This window comes from Rhamphochromis longiceps, linkage group LG18 (genome assembly GCF_057381845.1).
Source record: "Rhamphochromis longiceps isolate RC_006_pf linkage group LG18, R_longiceps_female_GT1.1, whole genome shotgun sequence".
NCBI lineage: Eukaryota > Metazoa > Chordata > Actinopteri > Cichliformes > Cichlidae > Rhamphochromis > Rhamphochromis longiceps.
In genome coordinates this window covers 5095864-5119569 of record NC_140574.1, presented here as the reverse complement: position 1 = coordinate 5119569, position 23706 = coordinate 5095864, and the positions used below count along the sequence as shown (strand labels likewise).

The following is a 23706-nucleotide window of genomic DNA, read 5'->3' as shown; positions in this document are numbered from 1 at the left end:
CAGCACATGCGAGTGAAATTCTTGTGTGCGAGCCCCACAAGCAACAGAGATGTGCAAACACAACAACACAAACGAGCAAAATACAAGAATGGCCAACCTGAAACTAATAAATATATGTACAATATATAATAGTGTATGCATTTCTGGATGTGTATACTAAATATTTTCCTACGTGTGTGTGTGTGTGTGTGTGTGTGTATACACATTTTTACAAATTAAATAGTAAAAATAATAATAATAATAATAATAATAATAATAAAATATATAAAATATACAGAGTTGAATATGTGCAAAACAAGTGGCATTTATATACAGTGTGGAGTGCATAATGTTAAAGTTCCAGTAGTGAAGCTGAGGTGTCTATGACGTGTTCAGCAGTCTGATGGCCTGATGGAAAAAGCTGTCTCTCAGTCTGCTGGTACGGGACCGGATGCTGCAGAACCTCCTTCCTGATGGAAGCAGTCTGAACAGTTTATGGCTGGGGTGACTGGAGTCCTTGATGATCCTCCCCGCTTTCCTCAGGCAGCGCTTCCTGTAGATGTCTTGGAGGGAGGGAAGCTCACCTCCAATTATCCGTTCAGAGCACCGCACTACTCGCTGGAGAGCTTTGCAGTTGTAGGCGGTGCTGTTGCCATACCAGGTGGTGATGCATCCAGTGAGGATGCTCTCAATGGCACAGTGATAGAAGGTCCTGAGGATGCGGGGGCTCATGCCGAATCTTTTCAGTCTCCTGAGAAAGAAGAGGCGCTGCTGCGCCTTCTTCACTGTTTTGTTTGTGTGTACTGACCACGTAAGATCCTCAGCCAGATGTACGCCAAGGAACCGGAAGCTGCTCACTCTCTCCACAGCAGCGCCGTTGATGGTGATGGGGGTGTGTACTTCTCTGCACCTCCGGAAGTCCACTATCAACTCCTTTGTCTTTGCGACGTTGAGGGTGAGATGGTTGTCTTGACACCAGTGGGTCAGGGCGCTGACCTCCTCCCTGTAAGCCGTCTCATCACCATTGGTGATAAGACCCACCACTGTAGTGTCGTCCGCAAACTTCACAATGATGTTGGAGTTGTTAGTGGCTGTGCAGTCGTAGGTGTAGAGTGAGTATAGGAGAGGGCTCAGTACACACCCCTGTGGAGCACCAGTGTTCAGTGTGATGGGGGATGAGGTGATGCTGCCCAGTCTGACCACTTGGCGTCTGTCAGACAGGAAGCTAAGGATCCAGCTGCAGAGGGAGCTGCTCAGTCCTAGATCCTGCAGTTTCCTGTCCAGCTTCGAGGGAACGATGGTATTGAATGCTGAGCTGTAATCTACAAACAGCATTCTCACATACGTGTCTCTCTTCTCCAGGTGTGACAGGGCAGTATGTAGTGTCAGGGCTATGGCATCATCAGTGGACCTGTTGTGGCGGTATGCGAACTGTAGAGGGTCCAGTGAGTCGGGTAGTGCAGAGCAGATGAAGACCCTGACCAGCTTCTCGAAGCATTTGCTTACGAACCAGCACAAGGATAATGTTTACAATGGCACTCGACTAAAGGCTTGATAAACAGGGCGTGAGGTCTTGGCTCGGCGAGAGGAGTAAAAGCAGAGTGACGGGTCCAAGAAAGCAACGGGAGCTGGACTGGTGATTAGGTACCCGCTGGAAGAGAGGAGAGCAGTGTTAAAATGGTAGCCAGTGAGGAGTTCTGGAGAGAGTGGAGGCTATGAATTTCTTTGTCTTACTGTGCAGGTGGGAGATGAAGTGTTGAAGGAGAGGTGTTGTGGTCCAGGTGGGATTAGTGGTGTGTGTCGGCTGTCCTGAGTGTTAAAGGTTTCGTGGTAGTTTGAGGGCAGGCAGGTGAGGCAAGGACATAATTCCAAAAAGCAGGCAGGTGAACCACATTTCCAGGATGAGTTGTTCAGCACTGTGGAATAACCAGGAGCAACTAGAACACAAGGTAAGTAAAGTACTTGAAAATTACTGGTATGCCGCGTGAGGCCTGGTTACCAACATAGGGTTGTTGGTGAACTAGCGAGGAAACAGCGTAAGGAAGGAGCTTAAATCTCCAGCCTAATTGACTCAATCAGCTCCAGGTGAGGGAGGCTGTAGGCCCTGCCCATGGCCGGATACCACGGAAGCTCAGACATCCAGATCATGACAGTCAGACTCTCTCTACTAAATATTGGACGTCAGATAGATGTGCAGATCATGTTTATATTGGGTCTGTCGGTCCATGACCAATTCTCTGGACATCTGTAGACATTTGAACTTGGTCCACAATTTTAACGTCCAACCATGACCCAACCTGGACGTCGATGTTCAAAATGTGAACGTCATTTGAACTGGATAATTTCTTTCTGATATCATGTGGATGTTTATGATAAATGCGTTTTATTTACATGATTAATAAATGTGACTTTTTTATTTATAAATATAAACATTGTTGTTATCAACATGATACATATGAATATAGGTTATTTGTAAATAAACAGGATTTATTATGTGTTAGCCTATTGATTTATTCAATAAATGTTTTTTGTTTTGTTTGTCAGTTTACATTTTCCTGATTTTCTTTAATCGATCTAATAATAATTCTTTGTAACCAGGTTAAAAATGTGCTGATATAATAAAACACTGAAATCCATGTTAAAATATAAAATAATAATGGTTCAAGTCTTTAGAAAAATTCTGATATTCCTTCTAAAAGGAGTACAATGTGTTTTATATGTTTGAAAGAGCATTTGCATTATATATGGTTCTGTCCTGGTTCTGGGCCTTTTGATCCAGCATTTTAAGTTTTATGCCTTTTTGTATTATGTTCCCCAGGTTTTCTTACTTAGTTCTTATCTGTTTAGGTTCCTTCCATGTCTGTGCCTTCCCCACTATGGTGATTATAGTGTCGTGTCTTCAGTGTTTGAGTCTGTCATATCCCCTGTGTTTAAGTCTCCCTCATCCTTTATGTGTCTCAGTGATGGCTTTGTCTCTCTTCGTGTCTCTCTTACTCAGTTTGTGTTTTGTCTCCTCTTCTTGTTTACAGGTTACCCTTTGTGCGTCATTCCATCTGTCATGTGTGTTAATTTCGCCTTGCAATCATCTACATGCTCAGTCGTGTCTATGCCTATCTGAGCCAGCCGGCGAGCACTGTGATTGTGACTTTCTGATGACTCCTCGGTGGTTGGATGCGTCAGTGAGAGTGATGAGTACCAGGCTGTGGTTCATTCCTTTGTCACGTAGTGCAAACAGAATCATCTGCAGCTGAAAGTGACCTGACTTGATTGTGGACTTTTAAGGACTATGAAACCATGGACCACTATTTCAATCCAGTGGGACGATGTGGACATTGTGGAGGACTACAAACACAGTGAAGTACACATGGATAACAAACAGGACTGGGTTAAAAACACAACTCCACTCTACAGGAAGGGCCAGAGTTGTCTCTATTTTTTGAGGTGGCTGAGGTCTTTCAACATCTGTCATACAATCCTCAGGATATTTTTACAAATCTTTTGTGGCCAGTGCCATCCTCTATGCTATAGCACGCAAGGGCAGCAGGCTGAGACATGGAAAGTAGGATGAATGCGAAGAACTGTAGGCAATTTAAGTTTAATGGCTAGTGGGTTGATAATAGTTTCAATTTCAAAAGGGCCTATGTATTCAGTTCACAAAAAAAAAATAAAATAAAATAAAAATAGGCCGGTGGGTGAAAAGAAAAATACGCTTCGGCCTATGCTAATACCCTTCACCTCAGTTGCCCTACAAGATAGGATAATTTTTCTGTCTTATTGGGCAATGAACGTGGTGAGCAGCTGAAAATCAGCAAGCATTACTTCAGGAATCCCCCGCAGCGAATCAACTCCCTGTAGAAGGGCTCAGGTGCTGAAGAAACTGTGTCACAGAATATTGGCTCAACGGTTGCAGCTGCAGACAGCTGCTGGACACACTGTGGATAACTGAGCGGTTACAGGTGACTAAGCGGTGGAGGACCTGGAAAGTGAGGACGAGAATCAAGGGAGTCAGTATGATTAAGCCCCTTGAATGTGTTGAATCTTTCTGATAATCAACACTTGTCTTGCATAACTTTCTGGGATTTCTTCCAATGACCTCTTCAGCCATTATCTTCAGTTTATTTTGACAGGTTTTGACTCAGGTGAGTTCATAGGGTCAGGAATAATGGCTGTTATGACAGCTTTACAGTGAGAAGCAATTAATACTACTTCAGATTTTTATTCCTTTAAAACAATTTGCACTACCAAATGTAAGGTACAAGTTTTCGTAATTAGGCTATTCTACAACTTTGGACAGTTTGGACCTTCCAAATGACATATAGATAAAAATAATTACTAGATGCATCTTTGTCTAGTTTCCACCAATCACATGTCACAAACCTGTCAAAATGGAAAACAGCACTGTCAAAGTTACACTTTTTTTTTAGATCCAAATTATTAAAGCTCAAAACAGCAGCTGGGTATCAACAGGTGTTCACATAAAAGTATGATATAAACATAGATACTGACATAAATATATGGGTCACAAACAATTCGAGTAAATGGATCAACTGCTTAACAGTGTCATTCCCTGTAAATTCCCCTTCCCCTTCCTTTAATTACTGGATTCCACATCATTCCTATCACACCCACAGGCTTTGCCATGAGACTGGGCTAAAAAAAAATATTGAAAGTGTATTTGGTGACACACAAACAGGGTATTTCAAAGTACAGTTCAGTTAGTTTCCACATGCCAGTTGTTGGTGTGGAGAAACGCCCAGAAAAAAAAGAATGGCAACCCGGCCAAAGCAATGGTTTTGACTCGAACAGCGTTTACCCCAAACCTCTATTTATTGACACATTGAATTGAATTATTTAATGGTGTATTTAATCAATTCATTTTTGTCACTTCTATCCCTCCATTCCTCGATATGTACACAGGCATTTTTTAAACAGATATTCTCTAGTGTATTTTTGAGAAATTCTTTTTGCATCAAGACAAAAAGTATCTCAAGCACTGTTCAAAGAGAACCTTTAGCCAAGTCAAAGCCCACAAATAACAAAAAAAGTCAGAAAAAAGTTATTTAGTTTTTTTGTCCACAAGTAAACATAGAAATTGAGCTTCTGAAAACCTTTTGAAAATAAAGTTTTGTCAGACGCTGAGTTTCCAAAGATCCAAACACTTTGTTTTACCATCAACATTTTCTAAAAATTAAACTTAGCATGCAGTATGGTTTCCTATATGCATTTTCAACTGTACTGAAGAGCTAAATTTTTTCCCACAGGTGCTACAACAATGTGGTTTCTAACCTGTATGAATTCGCACGTGTCTATTCAGATGCCCCTTCTGCGAAAAGCTTTTCCCACAGGTGTCACAAGAATGCGGCTTCTCACCTGTGTGAATTTTCATGTGTTCATTTAAATATGCTTTTATAGTAAATCTTTTCCCACAGGTGCTACAAGAATGCGGCTTCTCACCTGCGTGAATTCTCGCATGTTCATTTAAATATTTTTTTCGAGTAAATCTTTTCCTAGAAGTGCTACAAGAATGCGACTTCTCACCTGTATGAATTTGTATGTGTCTAGTCAGGTGTGACTTCCGACTAAATCTTTTCCCACAGGTGCTACAAGAATGCGGCTTCTCACTTGTGTGAATTTTCATGTGTATTTTCAGATTTGTTACGACATTAAATCTTTCCCCACATATGCTACAAAAATATGGCTTCTCACTTGTGTGAATTCGCATGTGACTATTCAACTGCCCCTTCTGAATAAAGCTTTTCCCACAAGTGGTACAACAATGCGGCTTCTCACCTGTATGAATTTGTATGTGTCTAGTCAGGTGTGACTTCCGACCAAATCTTTTCCCACAGGTGCTACAAGAATGCGGCTTCTCACTTGTGTGAATTTTCATGTGTATTTTCAGATTTGTTACTACATTAAATCTTTCCCCACATATGCTACAAAAATATGGCTTCTCACTTGTGTGAATTCGCATGTGACTATTCAACTGCCCCTTCTGAATAAAGCTTTTCCCACAAGTGGTACAACAATGCGGCTTCTCACCTGTATGAATTTGTATGTGTCTAGTCAGGTGTGCCTTCCGACTAAATCTTTTCCCACAGGTGCTACAAGAATGCGGCTTCTCACTTGTGTGACTTTTCATGTGTATTTTCAGATTTGTTACTACATTAAATCTTTCCCCACATATGCTACAAAAATATGGCTTCTCACCTGTGTGAATTCGCATGTGACTATTCAACTGCCCCTTCTGACTAAAGCTTTTCCCACAAGTGGTACAACAATGCGGCTTCTCACCTGTGTGAATTTTCATGTGTTCAGTTAAATATGTCTTTAGAGTAAATCTTTTCCCACAGGTGCTACAACAATGTGGTTTCTCACCTGTATGAATTCGCATGTGACTATTCAACTGCCCCTTCTGACTAAAGCTTTTCCCACAAGTGGTACAACAATGTGACTTCTCACTTGTGTGAATTTTCATGTGGGTTTCCAAACTTGATTTTACATTATAACGTTTCCCACAAGTGATACAGGAATATCGTTTTTCACCTGTATGATATTCCATGTGCATTTTCAAATGTTCCTTCCGATTAAATCTTTTCCCACAGGTGCTACAAGAATGCAACTTCTCACCTGTGTGAATTTGCATGTGTCTAGTCAAGTGCGACTTCCGATGAAATCTTTTCCCACAGGTGCTACAACAATGTGGCTTCTCACCTGTGTGAATTTTCATATGTCGATTCAAGTTTTTTGCAGTATAAAATTTTTTCCCACAGGTGCCACATAAATATACTGTCTTGGAATTTTGAACTGGCAGCTCTGATACGATTTCCTCCAACTTATTTCTGTGTAAGTTATCAGCCTTGCTTTCATCCTGATCTGTGTCAGGAGAGTTGTGAGAAAGGAGCTGGTCACTACTTAGGTCTGGTTCACCCTGGTCACTTTCTTTACGAGCAGGAAAAGTTTGAGTCTCTTGCTTTCGTACAAACGGTTTTCCCTCTTCAGTAGTACTGAGTTCCTCCTGTTCCCCTTTAATCTGCAAAAGATCCTCCTGTTCTTTACAGTCATGTTGTGGAAAATCTGAAGGGACAAAAAAACAAAACATATATTTTAGAAATTACAAGGTAACCTTAGCCATTAGCAGGTCTCCACATGGTAAGCATGTCGCTCAGATAAGCCAATAAAAGGCATGTTGGGGGAGAAGTTGTTTTGCTGACTCAGTGAAACCATTTTGGCTGCTCATTTACAAACTATGATAAACACTCTTCTTCTGTGATCGATTTAAGTTTGGAATCGTACATTTCAGAAAAAAGAACATAAATATTTAACAATATTTATCCCAAACCGGAATCTCGTGAAGTAATTTTTTTCCATTCCATGCTGCAAGGGAAACCTGGAATTCTTTAAACTGACTGAAAAAAATAAAATGAAAATCGATGAGGTGGAAACTTTAAACTCAAACACTTCACTTCTTGCTTTCTGCTCAGTTTTTGTATCATTTAATGGAGGAAATCTAATTTATGAAAATAAAAACAATCAAACATTAGGGGCAGTTTCAAAACAACACAAAAATTCAGCTATAACAAAAACTGTGAGATTCTCATAAATATTACTCTGACTAATAATTCCAGGGTTTTGTTGTCTTCTAAATGTGATAGTGGCTTTTCCAGCTCTTTTAGTTTAATTATTAGGGGCGATCGTGGCTCAAGAGTTGGGAGTTTGCCTTGCAATCGGAAGGTTGCCGGTTCGAGCCCTGGCTTGGACAGTCTCGGTCGTTGTGTCCTTGGGCAAGACACTTCACCCGTTGCCTACTGGTGGTGGTCAGAGGGCCCGGTGGCGCCAGTGTCCGGCAGCCTCGGCTCTGTCAGTGCGCCCCAGGGTGGCTGTGGCTACAATGTAGCTGCCATCACCAGTGTGTGTGTGAATGGGTGGATGACTGGATATGTAAAGTGCTTTGGGGTCCTTAGGGACTAGTAAAGTGCTATATAAATGCAGGCCATTTACCATTTATTAAGAGAAACATTAATAAAACTCTTCAATTTAACCAGTTTGCCTCCCCACCTCCTTTTTTCAACCCGGACACTTTTTGTTACTTTCCCTCATCTCCCGGACCTTTTAGGGAAACGTAACACAGGGTGTTGTGCGATTGTTGTGGTTTCTTTCTAATATTGTAGAGTCTTTACCTTACAGTATAAAGCCTTCAGGACACCGTTGTTGGGATTATTTCCCTATATGAATAAAACATATTGGGAATGAGTGAAAAAGGTCGTGTTACACAAGCTAAAGAATTATTTATCCACAAATCATAGTGGGAGTTGATTAAAAAGGATATGGGACACTTTTCTGTAATAATGCCATATGACTGCACACAAGCAAATGCAGAACTTACCGCCACATAAAATCCTTCCTAACTATTAGGGTTGTGTGACTGAACGCATATATAGACTATCGACGATAGGCTGAGCCCATAGGAGATTGTTTTTACACGGGCTATTTATTTATTTATTTGCCCACGAGTACGTTTGCTATTAATGATGGAGCTAATAGAAGGAGTCAAAAAATAATAAATAAATAAATAGTGCTGTTTTAACAGCACCCCCTTTCATCTTCAAATAAATGCACCCTCCTCAGAGTGCGCCCAAGTGCTTGTTGATAGAGCTGTAGAAGCTGGTGATAGCCGAGCATACTGAGCAGGATGGTGGACACGTACGTTCTCATGTAAGTTAGTCGTGTTTAAGCACTTTGCTCGCACGACACGTCTCCACAAGCGGCACACGGCTTTGGTTACATCCTTAGTTTTACCTCTCATCTTGTTTAAAGCCTTTATATTTTTCTAGTTCTGTCAAAATCCCTGAAATGTCTCTGTCAACGCATTTCGGGCAGTTTGTCCAAAGTTTGTTCATTTTGTACTCCAGATGGGTTGAGCGAGTTAAAAGTTTTAATTGGTGGCACACCAAAAACTAGAGATGGCACGATACCACTTTTTTATGTCCGATACCGATATCATAAATTTGGATATCTGCCGATACCGATATGAATCCGATATAGTGTTTTTTAATCAACAAAACTGTTTTTTAAAATATCTTGCTGCATTTTGTATAAGTTCATACTCAAGTTTAAAACAACAACTACACTAAAGCTATTCTGTTATACCTGTATGCAAAAAAAAAAAAATTTCATAGTTCAGCAATACTGATCAATCTAATATACTCAAACCTACACCATCCTCCCTATTCTGGTATTTTAAAGAGTACTTAGCGTAAATGTTAAGCAACCTAACTAATAGGGTTCCAACTAGGGCTGCCACAAATGATTATTTTGATAGTCGACTAGTCACCGATTATTTTTGCGATTAGTTGACTAATCAGATCATAATCCATTGGACGTAAAACCTACAGCTTATTGCACCAGCATCCAGCTGCTCTTATATAACTATCATTAGTTTACAGCTTGAAGTGTTTAAGGTATGTGCTAACTAAAAATAAAGACAAGATGATAGTTTATTAAATTTTAATGACATCTGCAGATTGTTTCGGTGAAGTTTAATAAACTCAGCCGTCTGCTCCTTGCTATCTAAAATATAACGGGACACCGGAGTATATTCTGGAGCATCTCACACTTCTGATAATCAGCTGTCTGCTTGACGTTTATTCAGCTGCGTAAGAACTATAACTTTAATCTCAGCCAAACCGATTTACTCAGGAACAAATAAAATACTAAAAAAAAGCCAAACAATAACATTTTTAAGTTATCTAAGTGACTTATATATATTTAACCTGAGTAGCCAAAGACGGCGGACGGGTTTGAAAATGATTTGCCGGGAGTCCGGTGTTCTCACGGCTCTAGTGAGCCTTGCTCCCGGCTAACTAACGAGCTAGTGGGTAACAAACGTCTCCGAAAACGTCGGAGCGCTTTTGAAAATATGTGGTGTCTTGATAAACTAAGCAGATATTTGAGGTTTACACAGCTACATTCTCGCCTGAAAATATGTTAAACGTTTATTTTGTGACCCAGAAAGAATAATACGAGTAATATTAAAACTAACTAGCTGCCGCCATTGTTGACAACTGCGCTGGGCTGTGCTATGAATTATGGGACACAGCTTCTTCTTCTTCTTCGGGGTTTAACGGCAGCTGGCATCCTTGTCCATGCAGTGCTGCCATCTTCAGTTTCAGTCTGTTATGACACTCTTAAATCCTACTACTCATTCCTGCGTCTTTTGTGATCTTACAAAGCTTCAAACGACGCGTCGACTAATAAATCAGTCGTCGACGATTTAAATAGTCGACGTAATCGTGACTAGTCGACTAATCGTGGCAGCCCTAGTTCCAACTCCCAGCAACAACAAAAATTACTAAATAAAAAATAGGGAACCACCCCTCACGCTCCACCTCATGATGCTTAATCGACGTAATCAACCTTAATTTGATGCAGTGTGAAAAAAAAATGCACAGAAATCAATTATCTTTCAATATATTAAAATATTAAATAGATTCAACATCTTTCTTCAACAAAATTGCAGACTGCACAGATGGTACCTTCCCAAAGGAAAAAGTACTATAGCTTACATATTTGTACTATAGCTTATATATTAGTTAGGTATATATATATTAGACTTAATAGTTACTATATACAGTAATGGACTTCTATTCATTTTACATCAAATTAAAACTTTGGGTGTCAGATAATTATTTATTAAAAGCTAGACATTTTAAATGAGAATAAGAAAGAAAAGTATGTCTTTGTGCCCCCTTTTCCCTGTTAATGCCCTATCGGCCCCCCTGGCTAAACTTTGCTAGATCCGCCCCTGCACAGTTACAGCCGTCAGCTACGTAGAAAAAGATCCTGGTGTAGAAATTAATATTAAATAAATTCTAACAACAGCTTATCAAGCTTAAATGTGCTGCTGTTTTTTATCCACTGGTTTCCTCTTTCTGGTGCAAAGTGGGCCAAAAACAAACAAGAGAGACAGACTCGCGACAGAAAAGACTCGTGACAATATGAATGGCAAAAATGTATATGCAGGAATAATTAAAAAGTTGATGTGTCAACTCATTGTAGGGAGTCTTCCTCTCTCTTGTACTCAACTTAATTATTTCCAACATAGGACAGTCCTGACAAGGGCGACACTGTGAGGGCTACACATTTTGGCTCTTAGAATATTACATCATGTTTCCTTATTGCAGTTGGACCTTAGATTCTCCATGTGTCTCTATAACATACCTCTGAGGTCTGATAAGGATCCAACAGGAGTTAGATTTCTTAACACAAAACTGAGTCTGTCTAAAGTTTTGCATACCTATTCTTTCCAACTTTACTTCAGGGTTCCACATGATGTCTAGCTCCTGCCCAGTCCAGACGATGACATCTTTGGTTTTTGGCTTCAGTGAAAGCTGCTCTTCTTCCTGATTGAGGGAGATTTCCTCCTGTTCCTCTTTAGTTTCTGGAAGATCTGGGTCCTCCTGGTTGAGACTGGAGTTCCTCTCCTGGCTACAGTTTTCCTTACAATCATGTTGCTGTGGGAGGTCTTGACGGACACAACACACAAGAAAAAATTAACACTGTGAGCAGGTCTCTCAGATATGTGAGCGATATTTAAATATTCTCTCTCATGCAGTGAACAGCAAAGAATTCTGTTTACATACAGAAAGTCATAATTTATGAGGCGTACAGCTCGCTACTCCAACTTGGTCCTTGTGGGTATTTATAAAACATTCTGCGTACAGTTCTGGGTCAACTTGACTTAAATCTATATGGAGGAAATTTTTGTTTTTTATTAAACAACAGAAGATTTTAAACCCAGTTTTTATTTTACTGTGCTAACAGAAAACACGTCTTAGGTGAGGTAGTATGCCAGGTGGTAATGCATGTGTCATTGTGAGCTCTCTTCCTGAGGAGTCAACTCTGATATCATCGCCTGATGTTTTAATATGAGTCTTATTCATTTCTGTATTATGAAATCTGTATATTACAGTTTTACATACCTGTTGTGGTCAGCTCTACTCCAGGTTTACACAACAAATCCAGCTGTTCTCCGGTCCACACATCAATTTCTTCAGCCTCCTGCTTCAGTTCAAGCGGCTCTCCTTCCTCACTGCTGCAGATTTCCTCCTGTACCTCTTTAGTCTGTGGAGGCTCTGGGTCCTGCTGGTGGAGACTGGAGCTCCTCTCCTGGTCAAAGACCTGCTGATCACCTTCGTGTTCAGCAAAGGGACAGAAGAAATCAGTAACTAATGTGATCACAAGAAAGATCAAGAACTAAGTTGAGAACTAAGCTTATGGTTTCACGGCCTCTTGCGTTCTTGCAGATGTTGCCACAGAAACATTCACTCCTGGCCATTTTTTCACTGGGCGACACTGATAACCTTAAAGCCGTCTGGGGTCTAATTTTTAAAAGTGACCGCCAGTGATCGTCACAAAATGTGCAAACAAACAAAATACACAAATGAACAGCAGCATGATCTGAATATGATCATGAAAGCTATTGACCAAGCATCATTTAGGCCGCCTGGTAATTTTTGGTCATTTTGGCTGTAAACTGGCCAGAAATCAAACTAAAAGTGAATACTTTTGCCCCCTGGCACTCATTTTACATTATTGTATTGTTATGGCAATGAAACAACAGTTTAAAGTGAAAAAAAAAAGGACTGTTTTTTTCAGATTTATAGTTAAGTGGAAACTGATATTGTTAGGTTTTGTATTGTTGATTGTCATTTATGCTTAGAAATATCTACTTATATATGCTTAGAGTTTTATAATTGTGTGGATGCCTTAATAGGCATCCACACTATTGAGTTCCTGTTTCTCTTTATTCTTTATTATTCCGGGTGTTTCCGTACACTTTTTGCCGTGGATCTACTTCCACAATTTTTGTGCTATTTTCACCGTTCAAACTCTAAACTGTTCTGCTCTTTCTGCTAATGCCGGCTATGACTTTTGGTGTTTATTACTATTATACTTTTTAAAATATTACACTTTTTTCCTTTAATTTGTCCCATTGAAATGAATGGGAAACTTCCACAATTCTGCTAAAACTTTCTTGTCTTTGAAACTTAACTACTGCCTCATACTTTCACCTAGAAACTTCATTCAAACTTTAAAATGTTCTCAAATGATTTGGCTATTCCTGTATGATTCAGCTTTTTCAGATCTTCTACCGTTTTAATCTTATCCCTCTTTGAGTTTTCAGTTGCAAAATTGTGATTTTTCAGAAAATACATGCGTTGCTATGGTTGCTATGCAATTAACTCAGAGGGGACAGTGAAACTGTTTGAATTTTCTCTTCATGTCCAAACAACTTCTTGCTACTCGCTCAATTTCCACTCAAGCCCCACAAATTATACACCAAAACGTAGGTATTTTTGCTGGCTTTCAGAAAATGTCACTATCATTGTTGTGGGACTCATAGATATTTTGCAAATCTCCTCAGAGTAACACAAAGTCAGAAAACTCTCCATATAAACTCAATGGAGAGTTTGTTCAAAATCACCGCTGGATTTCTCTAATGAGAGGCATTTTCAAATTGTCATATCTCCTTAACGAAGCGAAGTTAAGACATGAGGCTTGTCCCCGTATATGTTCAGACACTCCTGACGCTCACAATTCAAGAATTTCTTTCTCACCTATTACCGTTCTGAAATGAGTTGGACTTGTTTGAGGGTAGGAAATTTGTCCCTCGCTCAGATTTCATCAGATTTCAATCTCTGGAAATGAACCACTTTTTTCTCTCGTCATATCTTTTTGATGGATTTCCACAGAGCCCTGAAAATTTCCATGACTGTTCACCAAAGCCTGCTGTTTCTTACGGTGAAAGAATGATTTTGATGCTCCATATAGATTTAGAGTTACCAAAGGTTGTTTGAGCGCAAGTCAAGGCAGTTTTTGCTTCGCCTCTACTCAGTTACAGTGTATTACAAGTCATATATCTTTAAGAATTTATGTTTTATCTCTGAATTATGAAGACCTGAAGATTCCCCCATCTCTTCTGAATAAAACGATGCCTGAATGACCGTTCTAGCCTCTACGGTTAGGAAATTATGGCCATTTGTTCGAGGGGAATCCTGAATGTCAGAAATACACTGAAGAAAACTCACACCTCTCTCTGTGTCTGTGTGTGTAAGGGCTGACTACAGCAGGTGCAGCTAATTTAACTGACCTACATATACCAAGCCTTCCCTTTACTGTCTGTGTATGTGTGTCTGTGTATCAATATTTCTCCTATGTTTAGGTATTACTCCTCAATCATAGTATTTCTGCTAAAGCAAAGTACTTCTACTACATCTAAGTACTTTTGCCAAATCATAGTATTTCTGCCAATTCATAGTATTTTTGCAAAATCATGGTATTTGTGCAAAATCATGGTTTTGGGGCCAAATATTTCTGTTATTTTATAATATATGTGCTGAATATATTATATGTGCCAAATCATAGTATTTATCCCAAATTATAGTATTTATGCCAAATTACAGTATTTCTGCTAAAACGCAGAAATAGTACCTTTTAGCAGGAATTTCTACCAAAAGATAGTACTTCTGCTAAATCAGAGTATTTCTGCTAAACCAGAGTATTCCTGCCAAATCATAGTATTTGTACTGAAACATGGTACTTCTGCCCAATCATAGTATTTATACCCAATCATAGTATTTCTGCTAAATCATAGCATTTGTGCCAAATCATGGTATTTGTGCAAAAACATAGTATGTCTGCAAAACCATAGTATATCTCTTATGTTATAGTATTACTACTAAGGCATAGTATTTCTGCCAAATCATAGTATGTGTGCCAAATCGCAGTATTTATACCAAATCACAGTATTTGTGGTAAAACATAGTATTTCTGCCATATTGTGGTATTTGTGCAAGAACATTGAACTGTTATGTTATAGTATTACTACTAAGTCATAGTATTTCTGCATTGTTATAGTATTTGTACTAAAACGTAGTATCTCTGCCAAGTCATAGAATTACTGCAATTTCATAGTTTTTTTTTAGGAAATCTGTTATGTTATAGTATTACTACTAAGTCATAGTATTTCTGCCAAATCACAGTATTTGTGCCAAAGCATCGTATTTGTATGGAGTCATAGTATTTCTTCTAAATCATAGTATTTCAATCAAATCTCAGTAGTTGTTGTTAAAACGCAGTATTATTGCCAAAACATAGTATTTGTACCCAATCATAGTATTTCTGCTAAATCATAGCATTTGTGCCAAATCATGGTATTTGTGCAAAATCATAGTATGTCTGCAAAACCATAGTATATCTTTTATGTCATAGTATTACTACTAAGGCATAGTATTTCTGCCAAATCATAGTATTTGTACTAAATCATAGTACTTGTGCCAAATCATAGTATTTGTTGAACATCATAGTATTGGAACCAAAACATAGTATTTGTCCCAAAGCATCATATTTGTATGGAGTAATAGTATTTCTTCTAAATCATAGTATTTCAATCAAATCTCAGTAGTTGTGTTAAAATGCAGTATTATTGCCAAATCATAGTATTTGTACCCAATCATAGTATTTTTGCCAAATTGTGGTATTTGTGCCCAATTAATAATTCTGTTATGTTATAGTATTACTACTAAGTCGTAGAATATCTGTTATGTTATAGTGTATCTGCGGAATATAGTATGTGTGCCAAATCGTAGTATTTACACCAAATCACAGTATTTTTGCTAAAACATAGTATTTCTGCCATATTGTGGTATTTGTGCAAGAACATTGAACTGTTATGTTATAGTATTACTACTAAGTCATAGTATTTCTGCGTTGTTATAGTATTTGTGCTAAAACGTAGTATCTCTGCCAAGTCATAGAATTAATGCAATTTCATAGTTTTTTTTTAGGAAATCTGTTATGTTATAGTATTACTACTAAGTCATAGTATTTCTGCCAAATCATAGTATTTGTACTAAATCATAGTACTTGTGCCAAATCATAGTATTTGTTGCACATCATAGTATTAGAACCAAAACATAGTATTTGTCCCAAAGTATCGTATTTGTATGGAGTAATAGTATTTCTTCTAAATCATAGTATTTCAATTAAATCTCAGTAGTTGTGTTAAAATGCAGTATTATTGCCAAATCATAGTATTTGTACCCAATCATAGTATTTTTGCCAAATCGTGGTATTTGTGCCCAAATAATAATTCTGTTATGTTATAGTATTACTACTAAGTTGTAGCATATCTGTTATGTTATAGTGTATCTGCGGAATATAGTATGTGTGCCAAATCATAGTATTTATACCAAATCACAGTATTTGTGCTAAAACATAGTATTTCTGCCATATTGTGGTATTTGTGCAAGAACATTGAACTGTTATGTTATAGTATTACTACTAAGTCATAGTATTTCTGCGTTGTTATAGTATTTGTGCTAAAACGTAGTATCTCTGCCAAGTCATAGAATTACTGCAATTTAATAGTTTTTTTTAGGAAATCTGTTATGTTATAGTATTACTACTCAGTCATAGTATTTCTGCCAAATCATAGTATTCGTGTGAATTTGTATACTGTAATATCACTGTATTATGTAGTGGCTAAGTAGGGGCTGTTTACTAAGTGCATCAGTGTAAATAGGTCATCTCTTGTGTTGGAGTGCCCTCTTGTGGCGCCTTTTGGGTACTGCCTTAGTAAACGGGAACCCTGTAAAAAGTGGCATCAGACTGATTTGTAGTGGAGGAATTTGTTACCAGTTTTCTTAATCTTTAATCTGTATGCATGTTGTAATGCATACCCTGTTCTTAATCATAGAAACCACACCATATCACCTCTCCACATCCTCCTACTGTATGCCATACCTCCCTGTACCATCCATCTGACCGCAATAAACTCCACCTGTGGTAATCTAATCCCTGGATGTCAGCCTCTCCTTCTGACCGAGGATAGTTATAGTATTTGAGCCAAATCATAGTATTTGTGCTAAAACATAGTATTTCTTCCAAATCATAGTATTTGTGCCAAAGTATAGTATTTCTTCCAAATCATAGTATAACTGCACAATAAAGGTTCTTGAGCCACATCAGTGTTTGTGCCAAATCTTAGTATTTCTTCTAAATCCTAGTAATTCTGCTCAATGATAGAATTTCTGCTATGCTTTAGTACTTTTTTCCTAGATTGTAGTACTTCTGCTAAGTCAAAGTATTTCATGTAAATCATAGTATTTCTACCAAGTCCCAATGTTTCTGCTAAATCATAAATAATGTTTTAGTACAAATTGTATGATTTGGTGGAACTTTCTGTGTTCCAGCACAAATGCTATGATTTGGCAGGAAAAAAATATTATTTAGTATAAATACTAAGTTTTAGCAGAAATGCTATGTTTAAACTTTAAAAAATTCTGCTATTTCTGATGATGTGTGTTATGACTTTTGACCATTGAAATGAATGGAACACATTATCAATGTGGTCACTGATTTTGCATGATGGGCTGAGCTGTGCTTTACCTCAGTGAGATAAGCATCCGTTCTCAGACTGGGAGGCCTGGTTTCAAATCCAGCTTATGGCAACATTTCTTTCACTTAACAGTTAAACTTTTTTAAAACTCTTTTCAACACAAATTTCATTTTATTCACCCCTTTTCAGCAAAATTTTCAGTTTTTTTAACCCCTTTTCAGCACAAATCCAAACTTTATCAGCTCTTTTTCAGCAAAAACCTCTTTTCAGCAGAATTCTGCTCATTCAACTCTTTTCAGCAAAATTTTCAGTTTTTTCTGCTGTTTTCAGAAAAAAAACTCTTTTCAGCAGAATTCTGCTCATTCACCTCTTTTCAGCAGAAATTCTGCTGATGGAACTCTTTTCAGCAGAATTTTCACCCCTTTTTTTTTGCCCAAATTCTGCTAGCACAATTGTCAATCTCTCCACCTTTTCTTTGTGAGAAAGTGTTTGGCTCAGTGAGCTAAATAGCTGCCCTTTGATCAGGAGGGCCAGGTTCGAATCCTGCTCAGGGCATCTTTTTTTTTTTTTCAACTTTTTCAGCTTTTTTCAGCAGATATCTTCAGCCGTTAAGGCATCCACACTGCATTTTCGCAGGAAATGCAAATTTTTCTAGTTAGTTTTAGATTGGTAGAGGTTTGATCCTTAATAGTCTGCATTCCAGAGCACTCTGGGAGCATGGGAGAGGTCGTACCTTCTCTTATTGTTTTATGGTAGGATAAACGTGGCTATATCTGTTTTAGGCTAAGTGCCTTTTGTTTAGATGAACTGCTGGACTTCCAGACCAGCAGGTTTAGGGAAGTCATTTATGGGGTCTCACTCTCTCTCTCACACACACACACACACACACACACACACACACGCAAACTTGGTCCTTGTGGGTATTTTTCTACATTCTGCGTACAGTTCTGGGTCAACTTGACTTAAATCTATATGGAGGAAATTTTTGTTTTTTATTAAACAACAGAAGATTTTAAACCCAGTTTTTATTTTACTGTGCTAACAGAAAACACGTCTTAGGTGAGGTGGTATGCCAGGTGGTAATGCATGTGTCATTGTGAGCTCTCTTCCTGAGGAGTCAACTCTGATATCATTGCCTGATGTTTTAATATGAGTCTTATTCATTTCTGTATTATGAAATCTGTATATTACAGTTTTACATACCTGTTGTGGTCAGCTCTACTCCAGGTTTACACAACAAATCCAGCTGTTCTCCGGTCCACACATCAATTTCTTCAGCCTCCTGCTTCTGTTCAAGCGGCTCTCCTTCCTCACTGCTGCACATTTCCTCCTCCTGTACCTCTTTAGTCTGTGGAGGCTCTGGGCCCTGCTGGTGGAGACTGGAGCTCCTCTCCTGGTCAAAGACCTGCTGATCACCTTCGTGTTCAGCAAAGGGACAGAAGAAATCAGTAACTAATGTGATCACAAGAAAGATCAAGAACAATTAAAAGGGAGTTGAGAACTAAGCTTATGGTTTCACGGCCTCTTGCGTTCTTGCAGATGTTGCCACAGAAACATTCACTCCTGGCCATTTTTTCACTGGGCGACACTGATAACCTTAAAGCCGTCTGGGGTCTAATTTTTAAAAGTGACCGCCAGTGATCGTCACAAAATGTGCAAACAAACAAAATACACAAATGAACAGCAGCATGATCTGAATATGATCATGAAAGCTATTGACCAAGCATCATTTAGGCCGCCTGGTAATTTTTGGTCATTTTGGCTGTAAACGGGCCAGAAATCAAACTAAAAGTGAATACTTTTGCCCCCTGGCACTCATTTTACATTATTGTATTGTTATGGCAATGAAACAACAGTTTAAAGTGAAAAAAAAAGGACTGTTTTTTTTTTCAGATTTATAGTTAAGTGGAAACTGATATTGTTAGGTTTTGTATTGTTGATTGTCATTTATGCTTAGAAATATCTACTTATATATGCTTAGAGTTTTATAATTAGTTTTAGATTGGTAGAGGTTTGATCCTTAATAGTCTGCATTCCAGAGCACTCTGGGAGCATGGGAGAGGTCGTACCTTCTCTTATTGTTTTATGGTAGGATAAACGTGGCTATATCTGTTTTAGGCTAAGTGCCTTTTGTTTAGATGAACGAGAATCTCGCGCACGAGAAACATGAAGAACTTTGGCTACTTCGTGTCTTGCTTTGCTGTGTAATTATATTGTCTTAAACGTTCCAGCGAATAGGTTCAAGCTACAAACCTAATATTAATTCAACAGGAACAAACGTAACACAACATCAACTATACTAAATATGTACAATAAAGTTTTTGAGCAATGGCCACTCAGTTTTTTAAATTTCGAGGCCTTTTTGGAGCGTTGCCACTTTTCCATACATGTGATTGGACCGTCACTGCTCGTGTTTTCTAATAATGCACCGTAAAGTTTCGTAAAGCTCTTCTTCGTGTCTTTCAGTAACCGTTTGAAATGTCTCTCTTGCCCAAATGGTCGAGGGATTACGTTAGTGAATCTTGGTTCTTCAGACAGCAGTAGCTTGCGAACGGTTTGTGCTACCGTAATACACCAAATATCCCCGTAAAACTCAGCCTCTCTTCTTTCAGTAACCCTGTAATTTCTTTTTCTAGCTTAAATAGTCGATAAGTTACGGTAGTGTGAAGCGCACATGGTAAAATCTAAGCAGAGTTGGGTTCCCGCGAGGATCCCGCAACCCCCATTCCTCCACAAATTTACACACCTGTATTGTGCGACTTTATCCCGGGTCTGATATCCAGCGGTCTTAGCTGACGGATCTCCTCCTCATACCGGACGATCGTTTTTTCAAACTCTGAGAAGATTTGTTCTGCGGCAGCAGTTAATCTCTCCTTGATAACCTCTCGCAGATACTGGACTGAAGACATTATTGCGACAACAACTGATACATTCAAATCAAAGTCTTCAAATATAACTCGCGATGCAAGCGCTCAGTGACGTCATTTCCGCTATTCTTCTTCGATCTTAAGCTGGAAGTATCAAAGGCGTAATACTGCCCTCATCAGGTCAGTCTAACAAAAAATCAAGTCCTGACATAAAGTCTGGTACTTTGGAGAAACCTGGATAAAGAATTTATCATTTAACATTAAAATTTAGATCAAAGCTCAAAACATTATGAAAGCTTCGTGAATTAGAGTGTTTTCTGTTTCTTTGAAACACAGACAATAGTACATTTAATAAACAGAAAAGGGTCGATTTCATTTTAATGAACTCAGCAGTGTCTCCAGCGTTGTAACGAGAAAGTCCAGCATAAAGCAGCTGAGTGAATGTGGTCTGGACTCTCTGGAGGAGAGTCATGGTTTCAGAGACGCTGTAGAAGGACAAAATACCTGCTCTGTAATCCAGGTACACTCCTACTCTGGAGGAACGAGGACCTGAGACAGATAATATTCTTCTATGTAATTGCTACACATACTCCCCCACTCCACCTCAGTGCAAACCGAAGGTAAGCAGTAAAAATGTGATGTTTTGAGATTTACCCAGGTCTTAAAAATGAAAGATACCCACATGTTTAACAATGTCTAAAATTTTTAGTCATATTTGCTCAATTCAGCATACAATCTGAAAGAAACGAGCCTTTTCTTCATTTTTCTTACGACAACCCTTCATGTTAAAGAGTTTGGTACACATGTTATTTTCACGAGTTGTCTTATGCAGTACCATATAGTCAGGCCAGATCAGGATCTCCTTCAGTTTAACTACCAGTCCCACCTCAGACCTGAGGACACCATCATCTACCTACTCAGTTGTGTCTACACCCATATGGGCCAGCTGGCAAGCAGTGTGAGGGTCATTTTTATCTTTTCCAGTGCATTTATTATCATCAAATTCAAATTTCATTTGTCACGTACACAGTACGATATGCAGTGAAATGCTTAGACAACTGCTTGTAACCTAAAATAAAAGACTATGAATAGGATAGGAAATAAATAGGAAAATTAAAATGAAGGGTAAATTTAACTAGGAAAGAATAAAATATAAAAATTAAAGTTACAAATAAAATAACTGTACAACAAATACAAGTACAAATACACAATACATAAAATACACAATATAGAAAATATATAAGAATATATGAAGAAATATGGAACAATAAAAGCAGCTGTACGAGTAATAAATGGTAATGAAAGAAATGTAATGTCCAGGGTTGTGCAATCCACATATTTAAGTGTCTGTAGTGTCTGTAGTGTAGTGCAGTCTGTAGTGCAAATATGCTTAAAAGTGATTTATTTAAGCGACTTGTGATAGAGTGATTTGATTAATCAATAACAAGATGGCAAATGTAAACAAATGTAAACAAATGTCCAGAATGTCCAGTGTGTGTGTAAAAACCATATTTGTGGGTCAGTACTATGTGGTGGTGTGATTGAGAGACCGTATCGCCTGCGGAAAGAAGCTTCTCCGGCTTCTCAGGCCAATCGTCCTGGGAGATAAGCTGACTGAGATGCAAGTGGATGCCTCTCCTGTGTCCTGGATTTTTGAGTATCTAACACAAAATGTGCTTCTTCAACATTATGTGTCTCACAAGGTGATCAGCAACACAGGGGCACCACAAGGAACTGCCCTCTCCCCATCACAGACGTCAGCCACTGCACAGACCTGCCATGTTCAGATGTTTTCTGATGACTCTGCGGTGGTTGGATGCTTCAGTGAGGGTGATGTGATGGTGTACCGGGCTGTAGTTGACTCCTTTATCAAGTGGTGCAAGCAGAATCATCTGCAGCTCAAAGTGACCGAAGACCAAAAATTGATTGTGGACTTTAGGAGGACCAGGAAACCTGTGACCCCTGTTTCAATCCAGGGTATCGATGTGGACGTTATAGAGCAGCGGTCCCCAACCCCCGGGCCTCAGACCGGTACTGGTCCGTGAGTCGTTTGGTACCGGGCCGCGAGAGTTGAGGCTCAGGTGTGAAATGTATGATTTTCAGGGTTTTTATCGGTTTTCAGCGTTATTTTGTTAGCGTTTGTTAGCTGGAAAGCTACAGCTGGCTGTGTGTGTGCAGCAAACGTGTGGGAAAAGTGGTCAATAAAGAGATGCAGAAAAGCATGTTCATGTGAACATTTTTCTTTTCTTACATTTTTCTCTTTACTAGCCCTAACTGGGGTTCAAAGTCTTAATAAATGCACAGCGTTTTGGGAGGTATACCGGCTTCTGCCAGTGTGACACATATTTTGAGCAACGAAAATAATAAAACATAATTTTACTTTTGAATTTCAAGATCACAATAATCTTCCAATTTAGAACCACAAGTTAAAAAAAGAACTAACACAAATAAAATGCACTTCAGTTAAATACTATTTTCCCAAGCCACGTGGAGCCGCAGTATAAGGATGAAAGAGCCTTATGCAGATCCGGAGCCGCAGATTACCGACCCCTGTTCTAGAAGAACACATGGATTGGTCAACATTCAGTTCTTTTAGTTTCCTATATTTTTTCTGCATTTTTGAGTCCTCAGAGCTTCAGAAATAATCTACTGGAAATTCAGACAAGCGTGATGCCAGACAGGTGAGTATTCCACAGAGTGAGCTCAGCAGCAAGTGGAAGAGGTGAGTAACTCAGTGTGACATGGGCTCCTGTCATGACTGCTTGGAGGGAGAAGAGATCAAAGTTAGTCTCAATCAAAACATACAACAGAGACTTCATGGCCTGGTGACAACCATAGGATAGCTGACAGACTGGCAGAGAACTGGAGGAGACGCTGATGTTAAATCAATCAATCAATCAATCTTTATTTATAAAGCACTTTTCATACAAAAAAAAAAAAAAAAAAATGTAGCACAAAGTGCTTTACATAGTTAAAAGCAGCCCACCCCACCCTCCAACTCACTCCCCACACTCTCATTAACATAAATGATGTGAATACACACATATCTCCCCCCCCCCACACACACACACACATACACACACGCGCACACTTAAAGAGTAAAAATTGGGCTGGGCTCGCATGAGCCAAGTGAAGAAACACTATAACAGGGAGCCGTCTGCACCGGGAGCCGGTCACAGACCGCAGCCTGATGATTGCCGGCAATGATGAACAGATGAACGAGGCAGGTGTGGACTCCGGGCTCCACCTGAACAGACCAGGCCGGAGCGGAGAAACACTGAAGACTCACAGGGACCTGGGGTGACCCCTCGTCTGGAGCTCTTCTCAGCTCTTTCCGGAAGGGTGGCATGGTTGCCCCTCTGTTGGTCTTCCGTAAACTCTTGCGCACTGGGGGTCTCTGCATGTCTGGAGCCTGGATCTCCTCCATACCTGCTTCATGCCTGCTTCATGGGGAACGGG

At 39.1% G+C, this 23706-nt stretch overlaps 1 protein-coding gene across 2 annotated transcripts; it reads right to left on the bottom strand.

Annotated features, from left to right (window-relative positions):
- Window positions 1–615: 615 nt before the first annotated feature.
- LOC146647548 (uncharacterized) lies at window positions 616–20396 on the bottom strand. Of its 2 annotated transcripts, XR_014908512.1 has the most exons (6): window positions 20127–20396; window positions 18584–18796; window positions 11961–12170; window positions 11276–11503; window positions 1714–7056; window positions 616–1630 (listed from the first exon to the last, which is right to left on the bottom strand). XR_014908512.1 is itself a non-coding variant. In XM_085389515.1 (5 exons), exons 1-5 carry the CDS (start codon window positions 20287–20289, stop codon window positions 8197–8199), a joined length of 822 nt encoding a protein of 273 aa, XP_085245641.1. In that variant the 5' UTR covers window positions 20290–20390; the 3' UTR covers window positions 8182–8196. The 2 variants fall into 2 exon arrangements, 1 of the variants encoding a protein (XP_085245641.1); XM_085389515.1 differs by lacking the exons at window positions 616–1630; window positions 1714–7056 and adding an exon at window positions 8182–8204 and having other exon boundaries at window positions 20127–20390.
- Window positions 20397–23706: the final 3310 nt, after the last annotated feature.